Source organism: Chelonia mydas, chromosome 20 (assembly GCF_015237465.2).
Source record: "Chelonia mydas isolate rCheMyd1 chromosome 20, rCheMyd1.pri.v2, whole genome shotgun sequence".
NCBI classification, from domain to species: domain Eukaryota; kingdom Metazoa; phylum Chordata; order Testudines; family Cheloniidae; genus Chelonia; species Chelonia mydas.
Genome location: NC_051260.2, coordinates 17,453,237 through 17,473,018, shown reverse-complemented (window position 1 = coordinate 17,473,018; position 19,782 = coordinate 17,453,237). Strand labels below are relative to the sequence as shown.

Sequence of the window (19,782 nt, the reverse complement as noted above, 5' to 3'; positions counted from 1 at the left end):
CATGGTAAATAGGCCCAATGGCCTATGATGGGATGTTAGAGGGATGGGATCTGAGTTACTGCAGAGAATTCTTTCCTGGGTTTCTGGCTGGTGAATCTTGCCCACATGCTCAGGGTTCAGCTGATCGCCATATTTGGAGTCGGGAAGGAATTTTCCTCCAGGGCAGATTGGAAGAGGCCCTGGGGGTTTTTTGCCTTCCTTTACAGCATGGGGCGCGCGTCAGTTGCTGGAGGATTCTCTGTACCTCGAAGTCTTTAAACCACGATTTGAGGACTTCGATAGCTCAGACATAGGTGAGAGGCTTTTCGCAGGAGTGGGTGGGTGAGATTCTGTGGCCTGCGTTGTGCAGGTCAGACTAGATGATCATAATGGTCCCTTCTGACCTTAATATCTATGAGGCCTGGCCTGTTCTGGGTTTGTGACGTGCCTGGCACCTTGGGGGTGTGCCAGGGCACTACTGTAATACACCCACACGTACAGCGCCTGGCACCATGGGGGTGCTCCTGGACACGACTGTAATACACCCACACGTACAGCGCCTGGCACAATGGGGGTGCTCCTGGACACGACTGTAATACACCCACATGTACAGCACCTGGCACAATGGCAGCCTGGTCCAGGATGGGCTCCTGAAACAGCAGCAGCAGCCCCCTTGCTTTGCTTGCTGAGGTGTGTGGCCATTGGGGACAATCAGCAAGCCCTTGGCCCCAAGCCAGCACTGCAGGTTTTTTTTTTGGGGGGGGGGGGGTCTCATCCCAGCCTGCCCACTATGAGCCTTCACCCACGGCAAGAGCTGGGCACTGAATTACAGGGTAGCCATGGCCCAGCACCCACAGCTGCTCCTGCCAACAGCCACATTCAGCCCCTGCAGCCTTCCCTGCCCCCCCAGTTTGCTGAAGCTCCCCCGATGCACCCCACAGGTGCCAGATACTCACTGCTTGGCCGCCTGCCGGAGGAGCAGCAGCAGGAGTCCTGCCAGCAGCAGGGCACGGCACCGCCATGGCCCAGCCGAGTGGCACCAGCGAGCCAGGGCCATCTCGTCCCGCTCCTGCTGCTCTGTGCCCAGCCTGGGGCCACCAGCGCCTGCCACGGCCTCTTAAACCGCTCGGAAATCCAAGGGCTGCCTCGCATCACCTTGCTAAGGCGGCTCAGGGGCTTAGCTGCAGCCCGGAGGGGGACAAGCGACGGGCCCAGCCCCTGAGGGGCACGGCAGGGCCCAGCTCCAGCCTTGGGCACCTGGGCAGCCCCATCAGCCTTGCACAGCCCCCTCCCCCCAGCCAGCGCTGGTAGGGACAGGGCAGCTGGGCCCCAGGGCAGTATGGGCACGAGCCAGGCCCAGGCTGCCCCGCTGTGCCCCAGGGGCTGAGCAGTAGCAGCAGGCCTGGGCCCTGCGGGGGAGTATGGGACCAGCAGCTAGGAGCCGCAGGCGGTACCAGGGGCTGCCCAAACCCAGACCAGAGCCAGGCCCTGCCTAGGGTAGCCAGGCTGACAGTGCAGGACCAGGGGCCGGCCCAGCCCTGGGGGCCAATTTGTGTAATGGCGCCTCAGGGCCCCGCCCCACTGCCCAGGACTCCCTGTGCCCCTGAGGGGAGCTGGGGAAAAGCAGGATCTACCCCCACCCCGGGGCCTTTCTGCTCCCCCCGAGAGGCAATTTTGCATCCGAAAAAACAACAGGCACTGCCCCACGCCCGATTAGGGCAGGTAGGAGACTCGGCTCCACATGGCATTAGCAGGTTCCCCCGAGGACACCAGCTGCCAGGGCTAAGTCCTTGGGTTAAAGCAAAGGCAGCTCCTGGTCTGCTCTGGGGGGTCAGCCCCGGCGATGGTGCTCACCCAATCCGGCCCCACAGCCTAACCCTCCACAACCCCAATCCCCATAGCCCGAGGAGCGGACAGCCCTGTGCAGCCAGCATCTCCCTCCGTGGGAAACCAGGGGAGGGTTTGGCTCCCCCCGGGCTGGCACCCCTTAGTTTCAGTGTGTCCCCCGGACTCTGGGGGAGGCAGGCTGGCCAGGGGGAGCCACAGCTGGCCCTGGCAGGATGGGCACCGGCCGCCCCAAGAGGAAAGCTGCGGTCAGGGAGTCAGAGCACTGGACCGAGGTTTATTTCAGAATCCGTGTAAAAAAGGGAACAAGGCCCAGCGGCGCTGAGGGAGAAACAGGCTCTGCTCCACTCTCTGAACCAAACACTGAGCCCCACCCTGCCATGCACCTGCTCCAGCAGGGGAAACCGAGGCACTGAGCCAGAACAGGGGTCAAGCCCACTTCTGGTAGCAGGAAGGGGTAGACACAGTGACCCCAGCTGCTGGGGAGGGGCGAGAGTTGCCCCCCCACACTCAGTTCCAGGGCAGGCCTGGGGCCCCTCTCCCCCCGCTGCCAGGCGATGGCACCCAGCCACGCGAGCCCCTGGCTCTCTCCGTGCTCAGGCCCGGGCGGCTTTACCCACGGGACCCTGGCGTCCGGGCGCCTCGGCCTGCTGAGTCTGTTGCGCCAGCTGCTTCCTCTTGTGGCGGCGGAGCTGGAGCCAGCGCAGGCGCCGGGGGTTGAGCCCGTAGGCCTGGAGCCTCTGCCCGCTGAACTCCCGCCCGCCCACCCGCACCCTGGCGCCCAGCAGCCGCCCCCGCCGGCCCCGCCGCGGCCCTGCCCGGGGCCCAGGGGAGGCCTTCCCCGCCAGGCCCCCGGGCTGCCCAGCAGGGGACAGGGTGGGGCCGAGGGCCCCTGCTGTGGGCACCGAGGGCCCCTCGTCCTCTGGGCGCGCAGCTGGCCCGGCGCCGTGCGGCTCCTGCTCCAGCTGCCGCTGCTTCGCCTCGTCCTGGGGCTTCTTCCCCAGCTTGGGCCGCGGCTCGTCCTCGCCGGCCTCCTCCGCGCTGCGGGACAAGGAGAGGGGCCGTGTGAAAAGCGGGGGTTCCCCAGCCCAGGGCATTGTGCGAACTCAGCCCTGCCATGCCAGAGCCACCCACCCCCTGCGAGGCCTGCGGCCGTGAGAGCAAAGGCATCGCCAGCCCGGGGGCCCATCTAGCCTGGTATCCAGTCTGCAGCAGGGTCCATGCCAGTGGAAGGGGCAAGACGCCCTGCAGGAGGCAGCACAAATAGGATCCCCTCCCACCAGGCAGAGGTCAGGGCTCCTGCCCCAAAGCCGTTCACGCTGTCCATACAAGCGCCCAGACTTTTCAAGCTGCCCAGCTCTTGGCCTCCCTGGGATCATGTAGCAGGGAGTTCCACCGACCCACTGTGCCCCATGTGAACACAGCATTTCCTTTATATGAGGGCGACGGGCTCAGGAGCATTGCCCCCCACCTGCCCAGCCTGCTTCTCTGGGGACAGCATGGGGCCGGGGGCACTGACCAAGAGGCCCAACAGCTGCGGGGAGAGGAGGGAACATGCTGTCCGCAGAGCGGCCTCAGTTCTGTAACCCCAGTGCCTTTAAGACTCCCTGCCAGGGGCCCACCCCGCCCGTGCTGCCAGCCCCCTGGAGCCCCATAGAATGTGCAGCAGCTGGGGGGCCCATCCAGCAGCCCCCTGGGACTCCTAAAAACCAAGGAAATTCCCAGCCAAAAAAATATGGTTAGAGACGAGCTCCCATGCAGGGGGCGAGGGTTCAGATCGCACGGTGGGAGCACGGGGGACCCAGCGCTGGCGCCCCCTGCTGGAGCCCAGGCCCAGGCTACGTACGCGGCGGAGAGGGACTTGAGGATCTGCTGCTTCTTGCTGGTGTTCTGGGCCTTGCGGGTGTAGGCGGCCTTGTCCTGGAGCTCCTCCTTCTCCGACCTGCGGGGAGACGCGGGGCAGGAGGGCTCAGATCCTGACCCACAGAGGGGGACCCAGGGGTCACATTCCAAGGCCTCTAATTGGAGAAGGGCTGAGAGCCAGAGAGCTGGGAAATGGGAGAATCAGCCTGGCCACGTGTGAACGGGGCCTGGACCGTAATCTGGCAATGCTACGGCAGAGCACCAGAGAGGGAAACTGAGGCACACACAGAACCCAGGTTTCCTGACTCCGAGCCCTCCCCTCCACCCCAGCTCTAACCTCCACACCTCACTCCCCTCCCAGAGCCAGGGACAGAACCCAGGAGTCCTGACTCCCTGCTCCGCCCCCCCCCGCTCTAACCACAAGACCCCACTCCCCTCCCAGAGTCAGGGATAGAACCCAGGAGTCCTGTTCCACAGGGCTGTGGGAATCTCGCCCTGCATGTGGTTTCTGAGCAAAGCAAAGTCCTGGTATGAAGCTCCCTGGGGCCCAAGGACCCATCTGCTGCTGTCCCATCCCCCACCTCCAAGCGCCACAGAGGAGGGCCAGCCCCCCAGCCCCTCACCTGTACATGCAGGTCTTGCGCAGCGAGCACCAGCGGTTTAGCTCCTTGTCATCAGCGGCCAGGATCTGACGGGGGACGAGAGCAAAGTGGGGGAGGGTTCATGGCCTGTGAGGAGCAGGAATCCACTGTGGGGGAGGAGAACCCCAGGAGCCGGGGATCCAGAGGGGGAAACCGAGGCACAGAGAAGGGACAGGATTGATCCCCTCAGGTCAGAGAGTTGGGGCAGAGCTAGGGAGAGAACCCAGGAGTCCTGGTTCCCAGCCCCTGCTCTGACCACTAGACCCCACTCGCCTCCTGGAGCTGGGACAGAAGCTGGGCTAGGCCCAGAACTCTGCGGAGGCCGGCAGAGCACAGGGATGGGTGCTGGGCAGGGAAGGGGCGGCAGGCGGGTACCTCGTCGGTGCTGAGGCCGAAGTCGCAGGGCATCACGGTGCGGTACTTGAAGCGGCAGGGCAGGTCACCGATCAGGTCCTCGTAGTCCAGCTGGTAATACTCGTCCAGGTACTGCTCGAAGGAGCCCACCTCTGGGGGGGGAAATTGCAGGGCTCAGCACAGCCCTGGGATGGGGGCGGCTTCAGGAGCTCCCTGGTCCAGCAACCCCCTCCCAGCCCAAGGCAGCACCCCTAGTACAGCCCCCTCCCAGAGGTGATCCCCCACCCAGTTCAGTTCCCCTTCTCAGCTGCGGAGGGCCCTGAGGCAGACCCAGAGGGAGCCGGGGGCTGGGCCCCCCTGGCTACAGGGTGCCTTTGGGGCAGACCAGGGAGGGCACCAGGGGGCAGGAGGGAGCCTGATCCAACGCGGCCATGTCTTAGCCAGCGGGGGGCACCCCAAGTGCGGAGCCTGCTGGCCTGGGCAGAGCTGCGGGGAGCCATCGTGGGGACACCCAGGGAGGGGGCTGGATAGCTGGCAGCACGTGGCTCCCGGTGGGGTGGGGAGGGGGCAGGACGGCTGCTGGGCCCAAGGAGCCTGACACCCCAGGACAGCCTGCGCTGGAGAAAGCTCCAGGCAGAACCCCCCCCAACCGCCTTACCAGGGTTGAACGGGGGCTTCTCCCGCTCCACGGCCTCCGTGAAGCGTGTCTTGAGCTTCCTCTTCCCCAGCAACGTCGGCGGCTCCTTCTGCCGCTTCCGGGGGGGGCCTGGCCGCATGTGGGGGTCGTAATCCGCGTCCATCTGGGGGGACAGAACCGCCCCGGCGGCACCCGTCACGCTCGGCTCAGGGAGACACCCTCCCCACAGTACCTCCCAGCGCCATGGGCCCCGATCCCCAAGTGGGGTGCCCCCGAACATGCCCCGCTGGCACCACCCCACTGGGGCATGCCGGGAGCGCCCTCTGCTGGAGTCACCCGGCACTGCCAACAGTGTCATGAGTTCAGCGGAGTCTCAGCACCAGCTGGCAAATTCCCTCTACCCCAGGGACGTACAATGAAGTTGGGGTCCTCGCAGTGTGGCTCGTAGCTCCCCTCTTCCTCCGGCCACTCGCCCCCCTCTGCGTCCTGGCCGGTCCAGTTGTCCCAGTTCCAGCCATCTGGGTCCAAAGGGGAAAGAGACGGTTTCTTTAGAGCAGAATCGTACTCCTACTGCTCCCCCACACACAACCACTGAGAGGCAGCCACCTCTGGGCTGGGGCGTGGCAGCTGATTTTAACAGCACTGCCCACAGGGTTGGGGACGGGAAGTTCAGATGCAATGTCCCCTTGCTGCCCCCCGCCGTTTGCAGTGTGGGGCCGCTATGGAGCCAGCCCAGGTAGGCTCCGAGTGGCGTCTGCGTTGTGCCGCGACAGCTCCCACAGAACCAGCCCCTCAAACTCACGCACCCCTCCCAGACAGTGAGTCATTTGCATATGTAAATATGCAAATCAAACCACCTTCTCCCTGCAGCATGGGGGTGAGGGGAGAAGTGACCTGCCCAGCTGGTCTGAGCAGGGTGGGGACAGGACCCAGACATCACAGGGCCCAGTGTGTCCTGGATGGTGCCCCCCCATTGTCCTCCCCGCACACGCCCCGCCCCCCTCCCTTCCCCCATCCACCTACCATCCACGCCCTCCTCCTCCTCGAACTGCGGCTTCTCCTCCTCCCCCTCCCCGTAATACTTGGCGCCGAAGAACTTCTGTGGGGTGGGAAAAGGAGAAGGAGCAGAGTGAGCAGCTGGGCTGAGTGGGGCAGGATTTCCCCCCCGGGCAGGGAGTCCCAGCCTGGGGAGGGGCTGTGCCCAGTGGGACAGGACAAGGGAGGGCTCCTCTGTCCCAAGGCTGGTCCCCACGAACACCCTGGGCCCATCCCAGCCCCATGCAGGGCTGCATCTCCTGCCCCGGAGCGGAGGGGACCGCCCTGCCATTGGGGATGCGGCCTGGTGCCATCCCGCTGACCCACAGAGGAGCCAAGCCAGGCCAGGCCAGGGACATGGGCCCCTGGGCCAGCTGGGAGCCAGCTGGGCTTGGCGCGGACATTAACCCCTTGGAGCCCAGAGGGGTGTGGCAGAGTCAAGAGATGCGAGGGCCCCATGGGGAGAGTGGGGAGGTGTCTGCAGGCCCGCCAGGAGGTGCCGGAGTGGCAGGGTCTGTACCGCAGGCCGGGAGGCACCCAGGCCCCATTTGGGGGTGGGGGGCGGTGTTTGTGCTGCAGGCCAGGAGGCGCCAGGCCCCCCAGGGCGAGGTGGGCGGGTCCCGGTCCCCCGGGCGAGGGCAGGTGTGCAGGGGGCTCTTGCCTGCATGAGCCGGTCATGTTCGGCCGGGTCAAAGGCCCCCTCCAGCTCCTGCTCCCCGAAGCCGACGGTCGCGTTGCCCGTCGCCTCCCGCAGCTTCTCCAGCTTGGCCAGGATCTCCTGGCGCTTCAGGTTCTTCAGCTGCTTCAACTCCTCCTGCTTCCGGGCCTTCTCCTGGGGGGAGGGGACTTGGGGTTATTATGGGATGGGCTCCCCTCACTCGCTCACACCTTTGTTGTCTCCCCCGCGCCCGCCAGAGGGTCCATGCAACCCAGAGAGACGGGGCGGGGTGGCTCCTAACCTGCGAGAGACTCCCTGTCTGATAGAACCAGCCCCTGAGACCAACCCAAGACAGGAGCAGGGAGAGAACCCAGGCATCCTGGCTCTCAGCCCCCCCTCCCCCGTTCTAACCACTAGACCCCACTCCCCTCCCAGAGCTGGGGATAGAACCCAGGGGTCTGAGCCCCCTGCTCTCTCCCCCCATTATTCACTCAGCTCCGCGACTCAGGCTGCCCCACAACCTCCAGGGGGTGGAGACCCCCCAGCCCCCTTCAGCCCACCCCCTGCACGCTGTGGTCGTCTCTCACCTTCCTCTTCCTCTCCCTGATCTCCTCGCGCTTCTCCTTGCGCCGCTCGTCCTTCCTGCGCACCGAGCTGGCGATGGTCCGGGGATAAGTCTTCACCTGAGGGAGGGGGGATGGGACGACGACACGGGATCCGCGTTACTGCTAGACCCCCCCCTCCCCACACACAGGCGAGACTCCAGGGCCCCTGGTGTCCTGCAGCCACAGCCTGAACACCCCCACCCACAGCATGGGGGGCACCCTGCACTGCAGCCCCCAGGCCTCACTCCAGCCAGGGGGGCTGGGGCTGCATCTGTGTTGGGGTCTCCCAGCTCCCCCATCCTGGGACCCTATCGTGCCCCCGCCAGCTGCACTGGCTCCAGAGTCACTCCCCCTCCCCGGGGGAGGAGCACGGTGCCTGGGGAGGGACGCAGCGCTCGAGGGGGGAGGGGCAGGGGGACACGGCGCCCGGGGGTATCCCTTACCAGCTGTGCATCAGGCTCCTCAAAGCGGAAGTTGTACTTGCGCTCAAACTCCTCCTGCTTCTGGAGGAAGAGCTCCCCCTCGTCCGAGGAGTCCTCCAGCCGCAGGGGGGACACGGCCCCAGGGTCCCTGGGGAAAGATGACAAGGCCGTGGGGGGGTGTCTCCAGGAACTACACCCACCCTAGAACCTCTCCTAGGGGTGACGTGACACCCTGGGTGGGTCGTCGGCGCCGGGGATCAAACCCACGACCACGGGATCTAAAGGGCTGAGCTAAGAGCCAGCAGCATTCACCTGCACCACCGAGGACGGGGGTGATGTTTAATTTGGGGGCCCCAGCCCAGGCTCCCCGCACCAGTCCTCCCCACTGCTCTAGCCCTCCCCAGGCCTTTGCCTTATGTTTCCACCTCCCCAGGCCAAGGACAAGTGCCCCCTGCTGACAGCCGTCACCCCCACTCAGTGGCACCCCATGCTTGCCCCCCAAGTTGATTTCAACACGTGCCCCTCCAGGAGCTAGCCATCCCCTCTGGGGGGTGCCTATAGGGAGCTCTGCTCACAGGCCATGTTTTCACCCCCGCCTGCTATCCCCAGGAAGCCCCCCACCCCCACGGCTGCCCCCCCACTGCCCCACAGCAGCCGAACCGAGTGGTTTCTCCTCTTACAGGAGCAATACCCCCCCCCCCCAGTTCCTGCTCTGATTGGCTGGGGTGGCCACACCCACCCCAGACTGGCCAATGGGGCGGGAGGCCAGTCTCCAGGAGTTCCGAAGGGCACATGTCCAGGCAGCAGCTGGGGCGGGGCCATGACTCTGGGGGCCCAACCCCTACTGGGCTCACCAGCCCCGAGAGTCAGGCCAGGCCCCCCAAGTTAGAGACCCCCCACCCAATAAAACATGGCCCACTCGTGATCTGGCTCCTGGGGTCAGGGGATCCCTTCATCCAGCCAGCCCCAAGGGGCAGGGAAAGGCAGCGGCAAGACAGCTGCTCCCCAGGTGCGCCCACTACACTTGCCTTCCCTCCTCCTCCTCGTCCTCCTCCCTGTAGCCCTTGCTCAGGATGTAGTCGCGCAGGAAGCGCTCCCCGGGGTCCAGCGCGGGGTTGCTCCAATACTCCTTCAGCGGGGCCTGGCGGAGAGAAGACGGCGGAACTCACTGCCACAAGGTGGCGACTGAGGCCAGGGCATCGATACGGGAAACAGGAGCAGCCAGGGTTAGAGTAACTGAGAGTTGGGAGAGGGGTTTAGGACCCCCTCCCGCTTTGGGGCAGGACCCCAACCCTCTAACTCACATGGGTCAGGAGGGACTTCCCCCGGGGCAGGCGATCCCATTTCTGCCTCCTGCTCCTACCTCTGAAGCAGCTGGTGCCACTCCCGTCAGAGGCGCGATCCCAGGCTAGACAGGCCCCTGGGCCGAGCCAGAGCTGCAGGGAGATGGGGGCAGGGAGGAGCGGATCGAAGGCTGGGCTGGCCCTTGCTGCGGCTGTCACAGGCCAGCTGGCCCCGGAAAGGCCGTGGGGCTCAGCAGCTCCAGGAGATCGCTCAGCTGGGGGCGGGAGGGTTAGTGGGCTTGGCTGGGTGGGTGGGGTCAGTGGTGAGCAGGGCAGAGAGCAGAACAGAGCCCCGAGGGTCCGACGCCCGGCAGGGACCAGCAGGAGCCTCCTGCCTGTGGGCTGAGGATGGACTCTCCAGAGGGGAGACGCCGGAGTGCCCGGACCCTGGGCAAGGGGCCGAGCACTGGGCCAGGGGCTGGTGGACACGATTTGGGTTTTACATTGGCTGTAGACCCTATTCACCCGCCAGAAGGGGGAGCTTGTGGGGGTCTCTGCCGGGGGCACAGGCATCCTCCTCGCACCAGCCGCGCCCAGCCCAGGCGGCCAGGGGCAGGTCACATGGGACGCTGGCCCAGCACCACAGCCCTGCCCCGGGGTCGGGGGCTCCGACAGCACCTGGCTGGGGGAGAGCGGGCGCCCACTTACCAGGTCCTCGAGCTGCTGGTCCGGGGGGAAATCCTGCCCTTTGAGCCAGCTGACATAGCCCTCCTGCTCGCGCGCCTGGGGTGGAAATAAGCAGAGACCCCGTCAGCCCCCCCGAATCCAGCCAGCCCAGCAGGAGGTGCCATGCCGTGATCCCCACCTAAGGGAGCCAGCCCCCAGAACTGCATCCCCTGAGCCCAGCCGCCTTGACCCCACCAAACCCCGCGCCCCACCCCCCCACCCCCCGGCACAGGAACCGTCTCTGCCCAGAGCTCCCCTGGCTGAGCCCAGGGACCCAGAGCAACCCCCTCCCCGCCGCCCGTCACCCACCGTCTCCTCCGTGCTCTTGATCCGTTTCTGCAGCAGGGCCGAGCCGCCCTCCCCCGCGCTCTCCTCCCCGTCGCTGTCTGCCACGAACGGCCGGAAGCTGTCGGGACGGGGACGCCTCGGGATTAGCAGCAGACACTGGGGTTCGAAGCCACGGGACCCCCTCATCGACCTGCCTGGCTGGAGCGTTGAGCACCAGCTGCCCCAAGCACACCTACCCCTTTGGGGGCCCGCATCCCCCCCGGTGGCCCCTGCGTCTGGTGGGTCCCCATAGGGACTCACCCTGGTCACCCACACACCCCCCTCTGTGCCCCACACCCCGTCCTCCCCCTCACCTCTCCTTGATTCGCTTCTGCTCCTCAACGTAGCTCTGGGAGGCAGCTCTCTGCACAGCAAAGGAAACAGAGGGTTAAACTTGGCACTGGTCTCCAGACCCCGGCCCTGAGATGCGGCCACCTCTGGGGTGGGGCATGGAGGCTGTTTATACAGGGATCCCTCCCCCAGCGCTGAGATGCGGCCACCTCTGGGGTGGGGGCCAGCAGTCTTTCAGCAGCTATGCTGCAACAGCATAGGGCAGGAAGAGGAGAATCCCATGTCCCATTGATACCACAGGTGGGGTTTAAGGAGGAAGAACAGGCTCTGTAGTGGGGAAGGCTTCCCTGGCACCTCCTCCCTCCTCTCTCTGGGCAGAGATACAGCCCCCCACCCCCACCCCGAGAAGGCCCTTTCCAAGCTGCTCCCCACCTTCTGTCTTTCAGCTGCTGCTTCCTCGTCCTCCTCATCCTCCTCATATTTGCTGGAAGAGGAAAAAATTGGTTATTTGTCTGCTTCAGCCTTTCCGCAGCCCCTGCGCCATGTCAGCCACCATCAGGAGAGGAGCCAGGCACCCAATCCTGGCTACATCAACACTGCCACAGACCCACAGCTGCCTGCGGGAGCAGGACCCCTCAAACTCTGCACTGCCCTTTCAGCAACAGGGCAACCAGGCCTGACCCTTTGGCCGGTGGGCTCCAGAGGGAGGTCAACCCTTCTTCCGCATTGTCCTCAACATACACCTAACACCTGGAGTGCCGCATTAAGCCAATGGCTATAATCCAGTCGCAGGCTTCAGGGCCTCAGCCAGTCGCTTGCAGGGGTCAGGAAGGGATGTTTTCCCCAAGTGCACAATTGGCCAGATATATTCTGGGTTGGGTCTTTTCCGCCCCGCCTGCCTCTAAGGCATCAGAGATTGGCCTCGGCTAGAGATGAGATACCAGTCAGTGCAAATCAGGGCTCTGAGCTGGGACAAAGCATCCTCCATCTAAGATGCGTGGCTGGTGGGTCTTGCTCACTTAAACTAGCCTTAAACTCTTTGAAATCGCCCCTCCGGGGACCTCTGTGGCCCAGCCCCCGCTCCTTACCCTTCCTTCTCCAGGATCACCTTTCTCTCGTAATCCTTCAGGTACATGGGTTTCTCCTTCCTCTTCGGGACCACCTCCCTCCCGCTTTCTGACAAGGAATCTGAGGACACAGCCCAGCTCAGTGTGGGGAGCCAGGCGCTCCGGTCAGGGGGAGGCAGCTGGACGCGCACGCCAGGAATTCGGGTGTCCTGCAGGCTGGGAAGGGGAGTCCCCATAGATCAGGGAGCCAGACCCAGCCCAGCATTCCTGGCTCAGGGACCCCAGCCATGGGCCTTGGGGGTGGGGGCTTCGGGAATGGAGCACAGGCAGTGGGGGAGGGGGGTCCTAGCTGGGAATTAACCTGGGGGGGGGGGGCAGGAAGGGGATCCCATGTGGTGTGTCCCTCCTAGGTTACTATGGCAACATGGCAAGCTGCCCACAGGAGCCAGGACCGTGCCTCTGGCTCCAGCGCTCCCCCCGGCACAGCCGGGCAAAGGGGGCAAAGTTACTGTGACCAGCGGGTCCCACCTAGGACGATACTTCCTCCCGGCAGCACCACACCGTTAGGCCAACGCTGCGGCTCTGATGGGGGGGAGCCACCGGGGGCAGGGAGAGAGGGGGAGGACTGCACAGCACACACGGGACGGGGAGACATTACTTGCTTGGCTGTAGAAGGTGGCATCTTTCTCGTAGATCCTGGGGTCCTTGGTTTTCAGCAGGGCCAGAGTGCGATAGAAATCTCTGTCTTCCAGGGGATCCAGCTCCTGCGGAGCCAGCGGGTTAGTCAACAGCGACCCCCACCCTTTTTCTGGGGCTCTGGCTCTAGCACTGATCCCACCCCACAAGGCACCAAGGGGGCAGCTCAGCGTTATCCCCACGGGACAGAGGGGGAAACTGAGGCACTGAGAAGGAAAGTCACCCACTTAAGGGCATAGAGCCAGTCAGTGTCAGGGCCAGGGCCAGAACCCAAGAGGAAACCTGGCTCCCAGCCTCCTGCTCTGACCCACAAGCCGTCCCTCCCCTCCCTGAGCTGGGGACAGAACCCAGGAGTCCTGTTCTGAAGCCACTCCGCATTCTCAGGCCCGCTGACCCCCAGCCTCCATCCCAGGCTCACCACGTCGTCCCCACTTTCCTCCGATTCCGAGCTGGACTCCTCACCGGCCCCGGCGTCGGCCCCATAGCGATCCTGCACTGGGGTGGTCAAAGGCAGTGGGGTTAGCGGGGAGCTGGGGGGGGGGGTTGCGGGTACCTATTCCCCTCTCCCCCAGGTGCCCCACCCGCCCCAACTTTGCACCCCCCCCAGCCACGCCCCACCCCCTCCTCCAGGACCATAGAAGGAGGCGGGGGGGTGTCTCTGGGTCAGGGCAGGGGTCTATTCGCTGAGCTTGGGGGCAGCCCAGGACAAGGGGGGGGCTGCAGGGGCAGATGTTATGCAATGGGGGGGCGCTGCAGGGACAGGTCCCTGGTGGGGAAAGGCGCCCTTGGGGTGGGGGGTTCCCCAGGCTGGGGTCGGGGGAGCCCCCGGCAGGCCCCGCCCCCTCGCCAGGCCCCGCCCCCGGCTCACGCCGCTGCAGCTCCTCCCGCCGCCGGTAGCGCCCGTAGCGGGCCGCGAAGCCCGCGTTGATTTTCAGCCCCGGCTCCGGCATCTTCCTCGCCCACCACGTGGGCGCCGGGCACTTCCGGGTCGGGAAACCACGTGGGCAGGCCAAGGGGGCGGGGCGCTCGCCCCTGCAACCCCACCCCCCCATTTAAAGGGACCGCAGCAACCTGGGGCTGTCACTGAAGACAGTGTCCTTCCCCCTCCCCCCCCCCAAACACCCCCAACCAGAACCCCCCAGGACACCCTGTCCCCCCCAGCTCTGCCGGTGCCCCTCAGTCCCAACCCACAGCCCCCCGGCCATCCCAGCCCCAGGTGCCCCCGTGTATATAAAATCTCCCCACTGTATTTTCCACAGTATGCATCCGGCGAAGTGAGCTGCAGCCCACGAAAGCTCATGCTCTAATAAATTGGTTGGTCTCGAAGGTGCCACAAGGCCTCCTTTTCTCTTAGCAAAGCCCTGGACCTTAGGTAGTTCTCTGGCTCTTACCCCTGCAGCACCCGAGTGCCACAATCAGGAGGTAGGGCCGAGCTATTGTACAAATGGGGAAACTGAGGCCCGGAGAGATTTTTTTTTGGACCTAAGCTACTTGCTCCAGGCCACCTGGGGTCTGTGGCACACGCTGCTGGAGGGAGAGGTGCACTGTTCGAGTTCACCCCACGGTGAACTATATCACTGGGATGCAGCAAAGACAGAAGAAAGGGGCCTGGGGTGGGGGGGTAAGGAGCTGCAGCTGGGAAAAGCCTCTGTCTCTGGTAATCTCCTCTCAGCTGCTTGTGGCTTCTGGCACTTGCCACAGGCTGGGATGTTGTGAAACAGCCCCAGCTGGGCCTCGGGCTTTTGCTTTTATTTTTTAAAGCTCCTGGCAGCAGCCAGCTCTCCTTTCTCCTCCTCTCCTAGCTCGGAGGCTGGGCTGCCCCACCCTGGCCTGGCAACAGGCACCCAGCTAGCGTTGCCAAACGCTGGCTTCCTTCCTTCCGTTGCTGTGTCACTACGTGCCACACCCAGAGGCTGGGCCCAGGCCGCGGGGACAGCCCGCCCGCCCGATAAAGCGTCCCTTGCAGCGTCACCTATTGCGCAAAGATCTCTGCGGAGACCCAGCCAGCCCTGGGAGCGGAGACAGGCCTGGGAGCTTGGATCCCCACCCCACGAGTGCCAGTGTGGCCCCTGCGCCCCCCCTTACAGGTTCCTATAGCAGCATCTGAGCCAGGACAGACACCCTCCCTTGCAGCAGGAACCTCCAGGCCAGTAGCTGGGAAACCAGCTCCCCTGCCTCCTAGGGGCCCAGCAGAAAAGGGGAAGGTACCTGGCTAGCATCCCTGAGCTGAGCTCCGGGCATGGGTTGTGGGGGAGCATCTAAGGTCGCGCTGGATTCCCAGCCAGAGTCACAGCAAAGGCTCCGGAAAAACCTGAATAGTTCTGAGCCCCTTCTCCCTGCAGCCCGACATGGAACAGTTGGGAGGAGAGCTCTGCCTGAATCTCGGGGATATGGGCGGGTTCTTTGCATCTTCTCCAGTCCCTGTTGCAGGCTACAGGAGAGCAGGAGGCTTAGACAGGGGAAAGGAGAGGGTGCCACCAGGGAGCAATGGTGCCAGAGCCCCAGTGTCCTCCCCCTGGCAGAGTTACATCAACTGGCACACAAGGCAGGAGAGCCCCTGGCCCAGCCCATCACGGTGCAGTGACGGGGGAGCCGGAGCAGGAGCCCAGAGCCGGGGGGCAGTGCTGCCGTAGTTGTGTGGGATGTGACGTGGGTGCAAAACAAGAAGTATCGTGGCAGCTGCAACTACTGCCCAGCTCTGGGAGGGGAGAGCGGTCTAGTGGCTAGAGCAGAGGGTGCTGCAAGCCAGGACTCCTGGGTTCTGTCCCGGGCTCTGTTGCAATCTGTGACACCTCAGAAGAGTCACTTCCCCTTCCACTATCAAATGGGAGCGGTGACGGGAAGTTTGACTGAAAAGTGCATTGAGATCCTAATTCCCCACCTCTGTGGCAAGACAGCTGCAGGGAACCCACCCACGTCGCCATCTCTGCCGGAAGGAAGACCCAGGATTCATAATTCACAAATATTAATTTAATGGTTAAAAACATTAAATTATCCCCCAACATTTTCTCCAAAGCACAATAAATAGAATCTGGTTTAATCTTTTCTCTGTTTTAAAAAAACCACTATATACACAGCACAGATCCACCAATTCATCCCGGGAAGAGGCTGCTGCCAGAAGAATCAAGCTCAAACGTTTTCAACGCAAAGACAATTCTGTTTCAAACACACGGGCGCTCGCGGGGAAGGGACACTGCTCGCCCGTCCCCAAGGGGTCTAGCAGAGAAGGGAAAACACCAGCCACCATCCCCCAAACCGTGGCTGGAGCGTGGCTTGGCAAGACCACAGAGCCCAGCGTGAGCTGCATTGCATGCTGGGATGTGTAGTCTCTAGGGCAGCCTGGACCGAGGAGGGGCGGGAGGCACAGAGCTGATCTTGGAGCTGGGACGGGGCGTGGAACCCCATGGGCAACATGAGGCTCTTGCCAGTGGGACGCCCTCTTTAATAGCAGCCCCATGCATTGCCATGGGGGATCCCAAATGCTGGCCGGCCCTAGACATGGGTATTTGCCCCATAGCTCCAACTCAAGTCCAGGCCAGATGGGGTGCCAAGCACCTGCTGCGCTGACACAGGAGCAGCCCCCCCGTGCTGGGCTCTAACCTCCTGTCCCCCTCATCAGCTTGGTCCCATTAACCCTTTGCATGCCGCAGTTCCCAGTGCCCCCCACCAATCCCCGCCCCTCCCGGCTGGGTTCAATGCAAAACGGACACTCACAAAATAACACTGTACAAGGCAGGGGGACCGGCAGATATGGGGGTGGGGAGAGACCAGAGAGCCCTGTGCATGGAGCGCTCTCCTAGGGAGCCACACAACCGCCCCACTGCTTTGCGCTGAAGTGGGAGGGGGCAGGGAAGGTCCGGCTTTGCAACTGAAGCACCGTTGTGTCACTGTGCCCTCCCCACACCACAGACAGTCTTCGCAGCTTGGCAGGTACTCCTCCTGGCTGCAAGGTTAGCAAGCCGCCCAGGGATCCGAGTTTGAATCATGGGCAGCAAAACCAGGCTTCCCCTCACATACACACACAGGTCAGCAATCCGGGAGGGAGCGGGGAAGCACCCACGGCAAGGAGGATGGGGTGGGGAGAAGCCCCCCCTCACTTGGGAACATCCTAGGAGGGGAGAAAAGCACCCACAAAAAATATAAATAGAAACAACAGTGAAAGTTAAAGACGAACTCTGAGGTAGGTGGGGGGCAGGGAGCTGCCTTTACACGGGCCGGGAATTAGGATGGGAGGGGGCAGGCAAGTCCCTCCGGGGCGGGTGCAACGGCAGGACTGGGGATGTCCCAGGAGGAGCCGTGCCACCCACCTCCTGCCCAGGAAGGTGTTACGCGGGGGCAGAGAGGTGCTGCTCCAGGATGGCCTCAAGGTGCGAGAGGCCCAGGTGACGGGCAAGCTCCAGGGGGGTGCGCCCCTCGGCGTCACGGTGCCGCAGGTTGGACTCGGGCGCCAGGTACCGCACCACCTCCGTGTGCCCCTCCCGGACGGCCACGTGGACGGGCAGCGCCCCCGCCCCATCGGGCACGTTGACGTCGGCCCCATGCTCCACCAACACACGCAGGGTGTCCAGGAAGCCGGTGCGGGCGGCGTCGTGGGCGGGCGCCCGGCCGGCCTCGTCCTGGATGTTGGGGCTGGCGCCCTGCTTCAGCAGCTCCTCTGCCACAAACGTGTTGCCGAACATCATCACCTGGGCGAGCGGAGGGGGGGGGGTCACACGCAGCCTGGGGGGAGGGGATTTGAACCCAGGACCGCGAGCCCCCCCATGGGCAGCTGGGGACTGCACCTGTGCCCCAGAGCCCTCATCCCGCTCTAGGCAGGGAGCGGCCAGGGACTGGGACTCTAACCCAGGGCCCGGGACTCTAACCCAGGGCCCCCACCCAGTGAGACCTGGAGCCAGGCCAAGTGGCAGCCTTCCGCCCGGTGGCTGTATCGGTCTTGTTTGGTCTCCACCCCCCCAGCTGTTTATAAACATAGCTTGTTTGGGGGCACCTGCGGGATTAGTGTAAACCCGGGAGGGGCGGCCAGAAGGCATGAGGGGGGGTGGGACCTGGGTGCTGCAGGGGGGCATGCGCACACGAGGGCGCTGGAGATGATGGGGCAACAAAAACTGGGACCCCCGCTGGCTTGCCAGCCCCGTCCGGGAGGGAGAGCCCTGAGCTGGACAGCCTGGGCACAAAGGAGCTGGGGGTTCCCTCACCCCCCCAGTGCCCTTCGACCTGCAGCTGGGGTGGGGGGCGCCAGCTCCCCGTGGGGATCCCCCAAGCTCCTGGTGGGGTCGCGGGGGGTGGTGCCTGCCCTGCTGGGGGCGCCCCGGGGGAAGGCGGCGGGGCCCCACCTGCAGCGCCGTCTTGCCGAAGCGGTTGTGCGAGTCGGGATGAACCAGCTCCTGGTGCAGGAGGCGGCGCAGCTCGGCCAGGTCCCCCCGGGCGGCGGCTCCGCTCAGCCGGTCCCCGGCGCTGATCTCGTCCCCCAGCAGCATGGCCGGGCGGGGACCTGGGGGCGGACACACCGGGGGGGTCAGCCCGTAGCCCCGCCGGGGATCGCCCTCCGCCCGGCTTCCCCGCGCCGGCCCGGCCCCTCCCGGGACACCCCCCTTCGCACCGCTCCCCGCGGCTGCCCCCTGGGACCCATCGTGCCCAGGCTCCCCCGCCCGGCCCCCCATTCCCCGCCGGGGCTCTCCGCACCCCCGCCCAGCCCCTCCCCGGGCTGCCCGGCCCCCCAGGCCCCGCCCGGGGCTCTCCGCGCCCCCCTCACCCTGCTGCGGGTCGTCTGCGGCCAGGGAGCGGGGCCGGCGGCTGCGGCAGTGGGGAGGGCGGGGGCGGCGCTGGGGGGGGCGCTGGGGGCGGGGCGGGGCCGGGCTCAGCGAGGCTGGGGGCAGGGGCCGGGGCGGGTCCCGCGCTCGGCTCCGCCCACGTGGCCGCCCCGTGTTTGTTTTTCTCTCCCAGCTCTGGGCTCGATACATTGTATCCGAGCCACCCCCGCCCTGGCCACGCCCCCTCCCCCGGAGTGGCCAATCGGAGCCCGGCTCCGGGCAAGCTCTTGGAGCCTCTCGCCTCCTGATTGGCCGCCGGCAGGCGGCGGGGAGGGCGGGGCTCCCTGATTCAAACGCAGCTTCGGGCGGGAAGGAGGCGGCGGCGCCGGGGTGACCGGGACCCCCTCGAACCACCCTGGGGAGGGGCCGGGCCCCCCCAGCCGGGCCGCGCCCCGCCCCAGTGAACCCCCAGCGGCCGGGACCCCCCTTCTGCTGGGAGACTCACAGACTCTAGGCCCCCCTGGGGCCAAGCCCCCCAGGCTGAGTGACCCCCTGGGGCCAAGCCCCCCACCGGAGGAGCCGCCCCCAGCTCATGCTCTCTGCCCCCACCTGCTAGGAGCCCCCCATCCCATGGACCCCCCACAAATGCCAGGAGCCTTGCAGAAGTTCTGGCACCCCCAGACCTGGGTTGTGCCCCCCCCAGCCATGCTCTGTGGGGAAGGGATCCCAGCAGACCCTGCATGGGGGGCAGGGCAAAAGCAGCCGCTTGTGGCAGGCAGGCAGCGACCAGCTGCCATGCCCCAGCCCCCCCGATGAAGCGTGACAGACAAAGCACCTGCCCCACATGCTGCATTGGAAGATGGGGGGCCAGCCCCCTGTGATCCAGCTGGGCACTGCATTACCAGAGCGGGGAAATTCCCAGGCCTTTCCCCCTGTGCTGCCCCCCGGCGAGAGGGGGAGGATACGTTCCTCTCCATGCCAGCCCGTTCAGCGCACCCATCCATCCTGCCTTGCTCCTGCCCACATCCCTCCGCCCCTGGCCCAGGCGCCGAGCTGCGGGGGGTCGGCCTTTACGCCCGGGCCATTAATACCCGGCTCTCGGGCGAGCAGCCGCTGCGTGAGGATGACTGGCAGCTCCAGCCGCCCGGCGTGAAGGGCCGACGCGCCCTCGCCTCAGCCCCCGCTTTGCCGGGACACAGCACCGCAAAGCCAGCAGGCCCGGGGAGGAGCCGCAGGCCGGTTTGGAACCAGGCCCCAGTCACCTTTCCCCACGAGCACTGGGTCAGACCCTCGCCCGGGGAAATGGAGCTGGCAGGGGACAGGGCAGAACTCAGCCGCAGCTCTCTGCCTCCTGCCCCCTCCTGGCCGATTGCCCCCCAGCTGATCCATAGCAGGGATGACACATAGGAGTCCACCACGCAACTGCCATTCGGGGCAGTACAAACAGAGGCCGGCCTGTAGCAGCCAGATACTCCTGCTTCAAAGGAAGGGACCCGGCGCCCTGCAGTGCTGCGATTCCTTGGCGCTGGAGTGCCCTCCTGACCCATTAGAGATTGGCTCATGCCCGGGAGCAGGTGGGTTTAGATCCCATCCCAGCTCTCGG

General features: G+C 65.2%; 2 protein-coding genes across 3 annotated transcripts; both read right to left on the bottom strand.

The window, feature by feature from the left end:
- Positions 1 to 2,081: 2,081 nt before the first annotated feature.
- On the bottom strand, positions 2,082 to 13,455 carry KRI1 (KRI1 homolog). 2 transcript variants are annotated; one of them, XM_043532839.1, is made up of 19 exons: positions 13,298 to 13,455; positions 12,848 to 12,924; positions 12,392 to 12,497; positions 11,755 to 11,854; positions 11,099 to 11,150; positions 10,690 to 10,739; positions 10,358 to 10,454; positions 10,031 to 10,105; positions 9,068 to 9,180; positions 8,061 to 8,187; positions 7,600 to 7,695; positions 7,016 to 7,186; positions 6,343 to 6,418; positions 5,734 to 5,837; positions 5,341 to 5,482; positions 4,704 to 4,834; positions 4,311 to 4,375; positions 3,671 to 3,766; positions 2,082 to 2,868 (listed from the first exon to the last, which is right to left on the bottom strand). In XM_043532839.1, exons 1-19 carry the CDS (start codon positions 13,377 to 13,379, stop codon positions 2,421 to 2,423), a joined length of 2,208 nt encoding a protein of 735 aa, XP_043388774.1. In that variant the 5' UTR covers positions 13,380 to 13,455; the 3' UTR covers positions 2,082 to 2,420. The 2 variants fall into 2 exon arrangements, with proteins under 2 accessions (XP_043388774.1, XP_037743972.1); XM_037888044.2 differs by having other exon boundaries at positions 2,082 to 2,865.
- Positions 13,456 to 15,384: 1,929 nt separating this feature from the next.
- CDKN2D (cyclin dependent kinase inhibitor 2D) lies at positions 15,385 to 18,273 on the bottom strand. Its single transcript, XM_037888024.2, has 3 exons — positions 18,182 to 18,273; positions 17,763 to 17,920; positions 15,385 to 17,114 (listed from the first exon to the last, which is right to left on the bottom strand). The coding sequence occupies exons 2-3, from the start codon at positions 17,904 to 17,906 to the stop codon at positions 16,755 to 16,757; spliced, it is 504 nt and encodes a 167-aa protein (XP_037743952.1). The 5' UTR covers positions 17,907 to 17,920; positions 18,182 to 18,273; the 3' UTR covers positions 15,385 to 16,754.
- Positions 18,274 to 19,782: the final 1,509 nt, after the last annotated feature.

Bases quoted from the DNA above. Each gene is read 5' to 3' on its own strand.
- KRI1 (XM_043532839.1), bottom strand. From the start codon at position 13,379: ATGCCGGAGCCGGGGCTGAAAATCAACGCGGGCTTCGCGGCCCGCTAC. The intron at 11,151-11,754 runs GTAAGGAGCGGG...TTCCTCTTCCAG, and splicing joins GTGATCCTGGAGAAGGAAGG to CAAATATGAGGAGGATGAGG. The intron at 7,696-8,060 runs GTAAGGGATACC...CCCCTCCCTCAG, and splicing joins AGGAGCCTGATGCACAGCTG to GTGAAGACTTATCCCCGGAC.
- CDKN2D (XM_037888024.2), bottom strand. From the start codon at position 17,906: ATGCTGCTGGGGGACGAGATCAGCGCCGGGGACCGGCTGAGCGGAGCC. The intron at 17,115-17,762 runs GTGGGGCCCCGC...CCGCTCGCCCAG, and splicing joins TCGGCAAGACGGCGCTGCAG to GTGATGATGTTCGGCAACAC.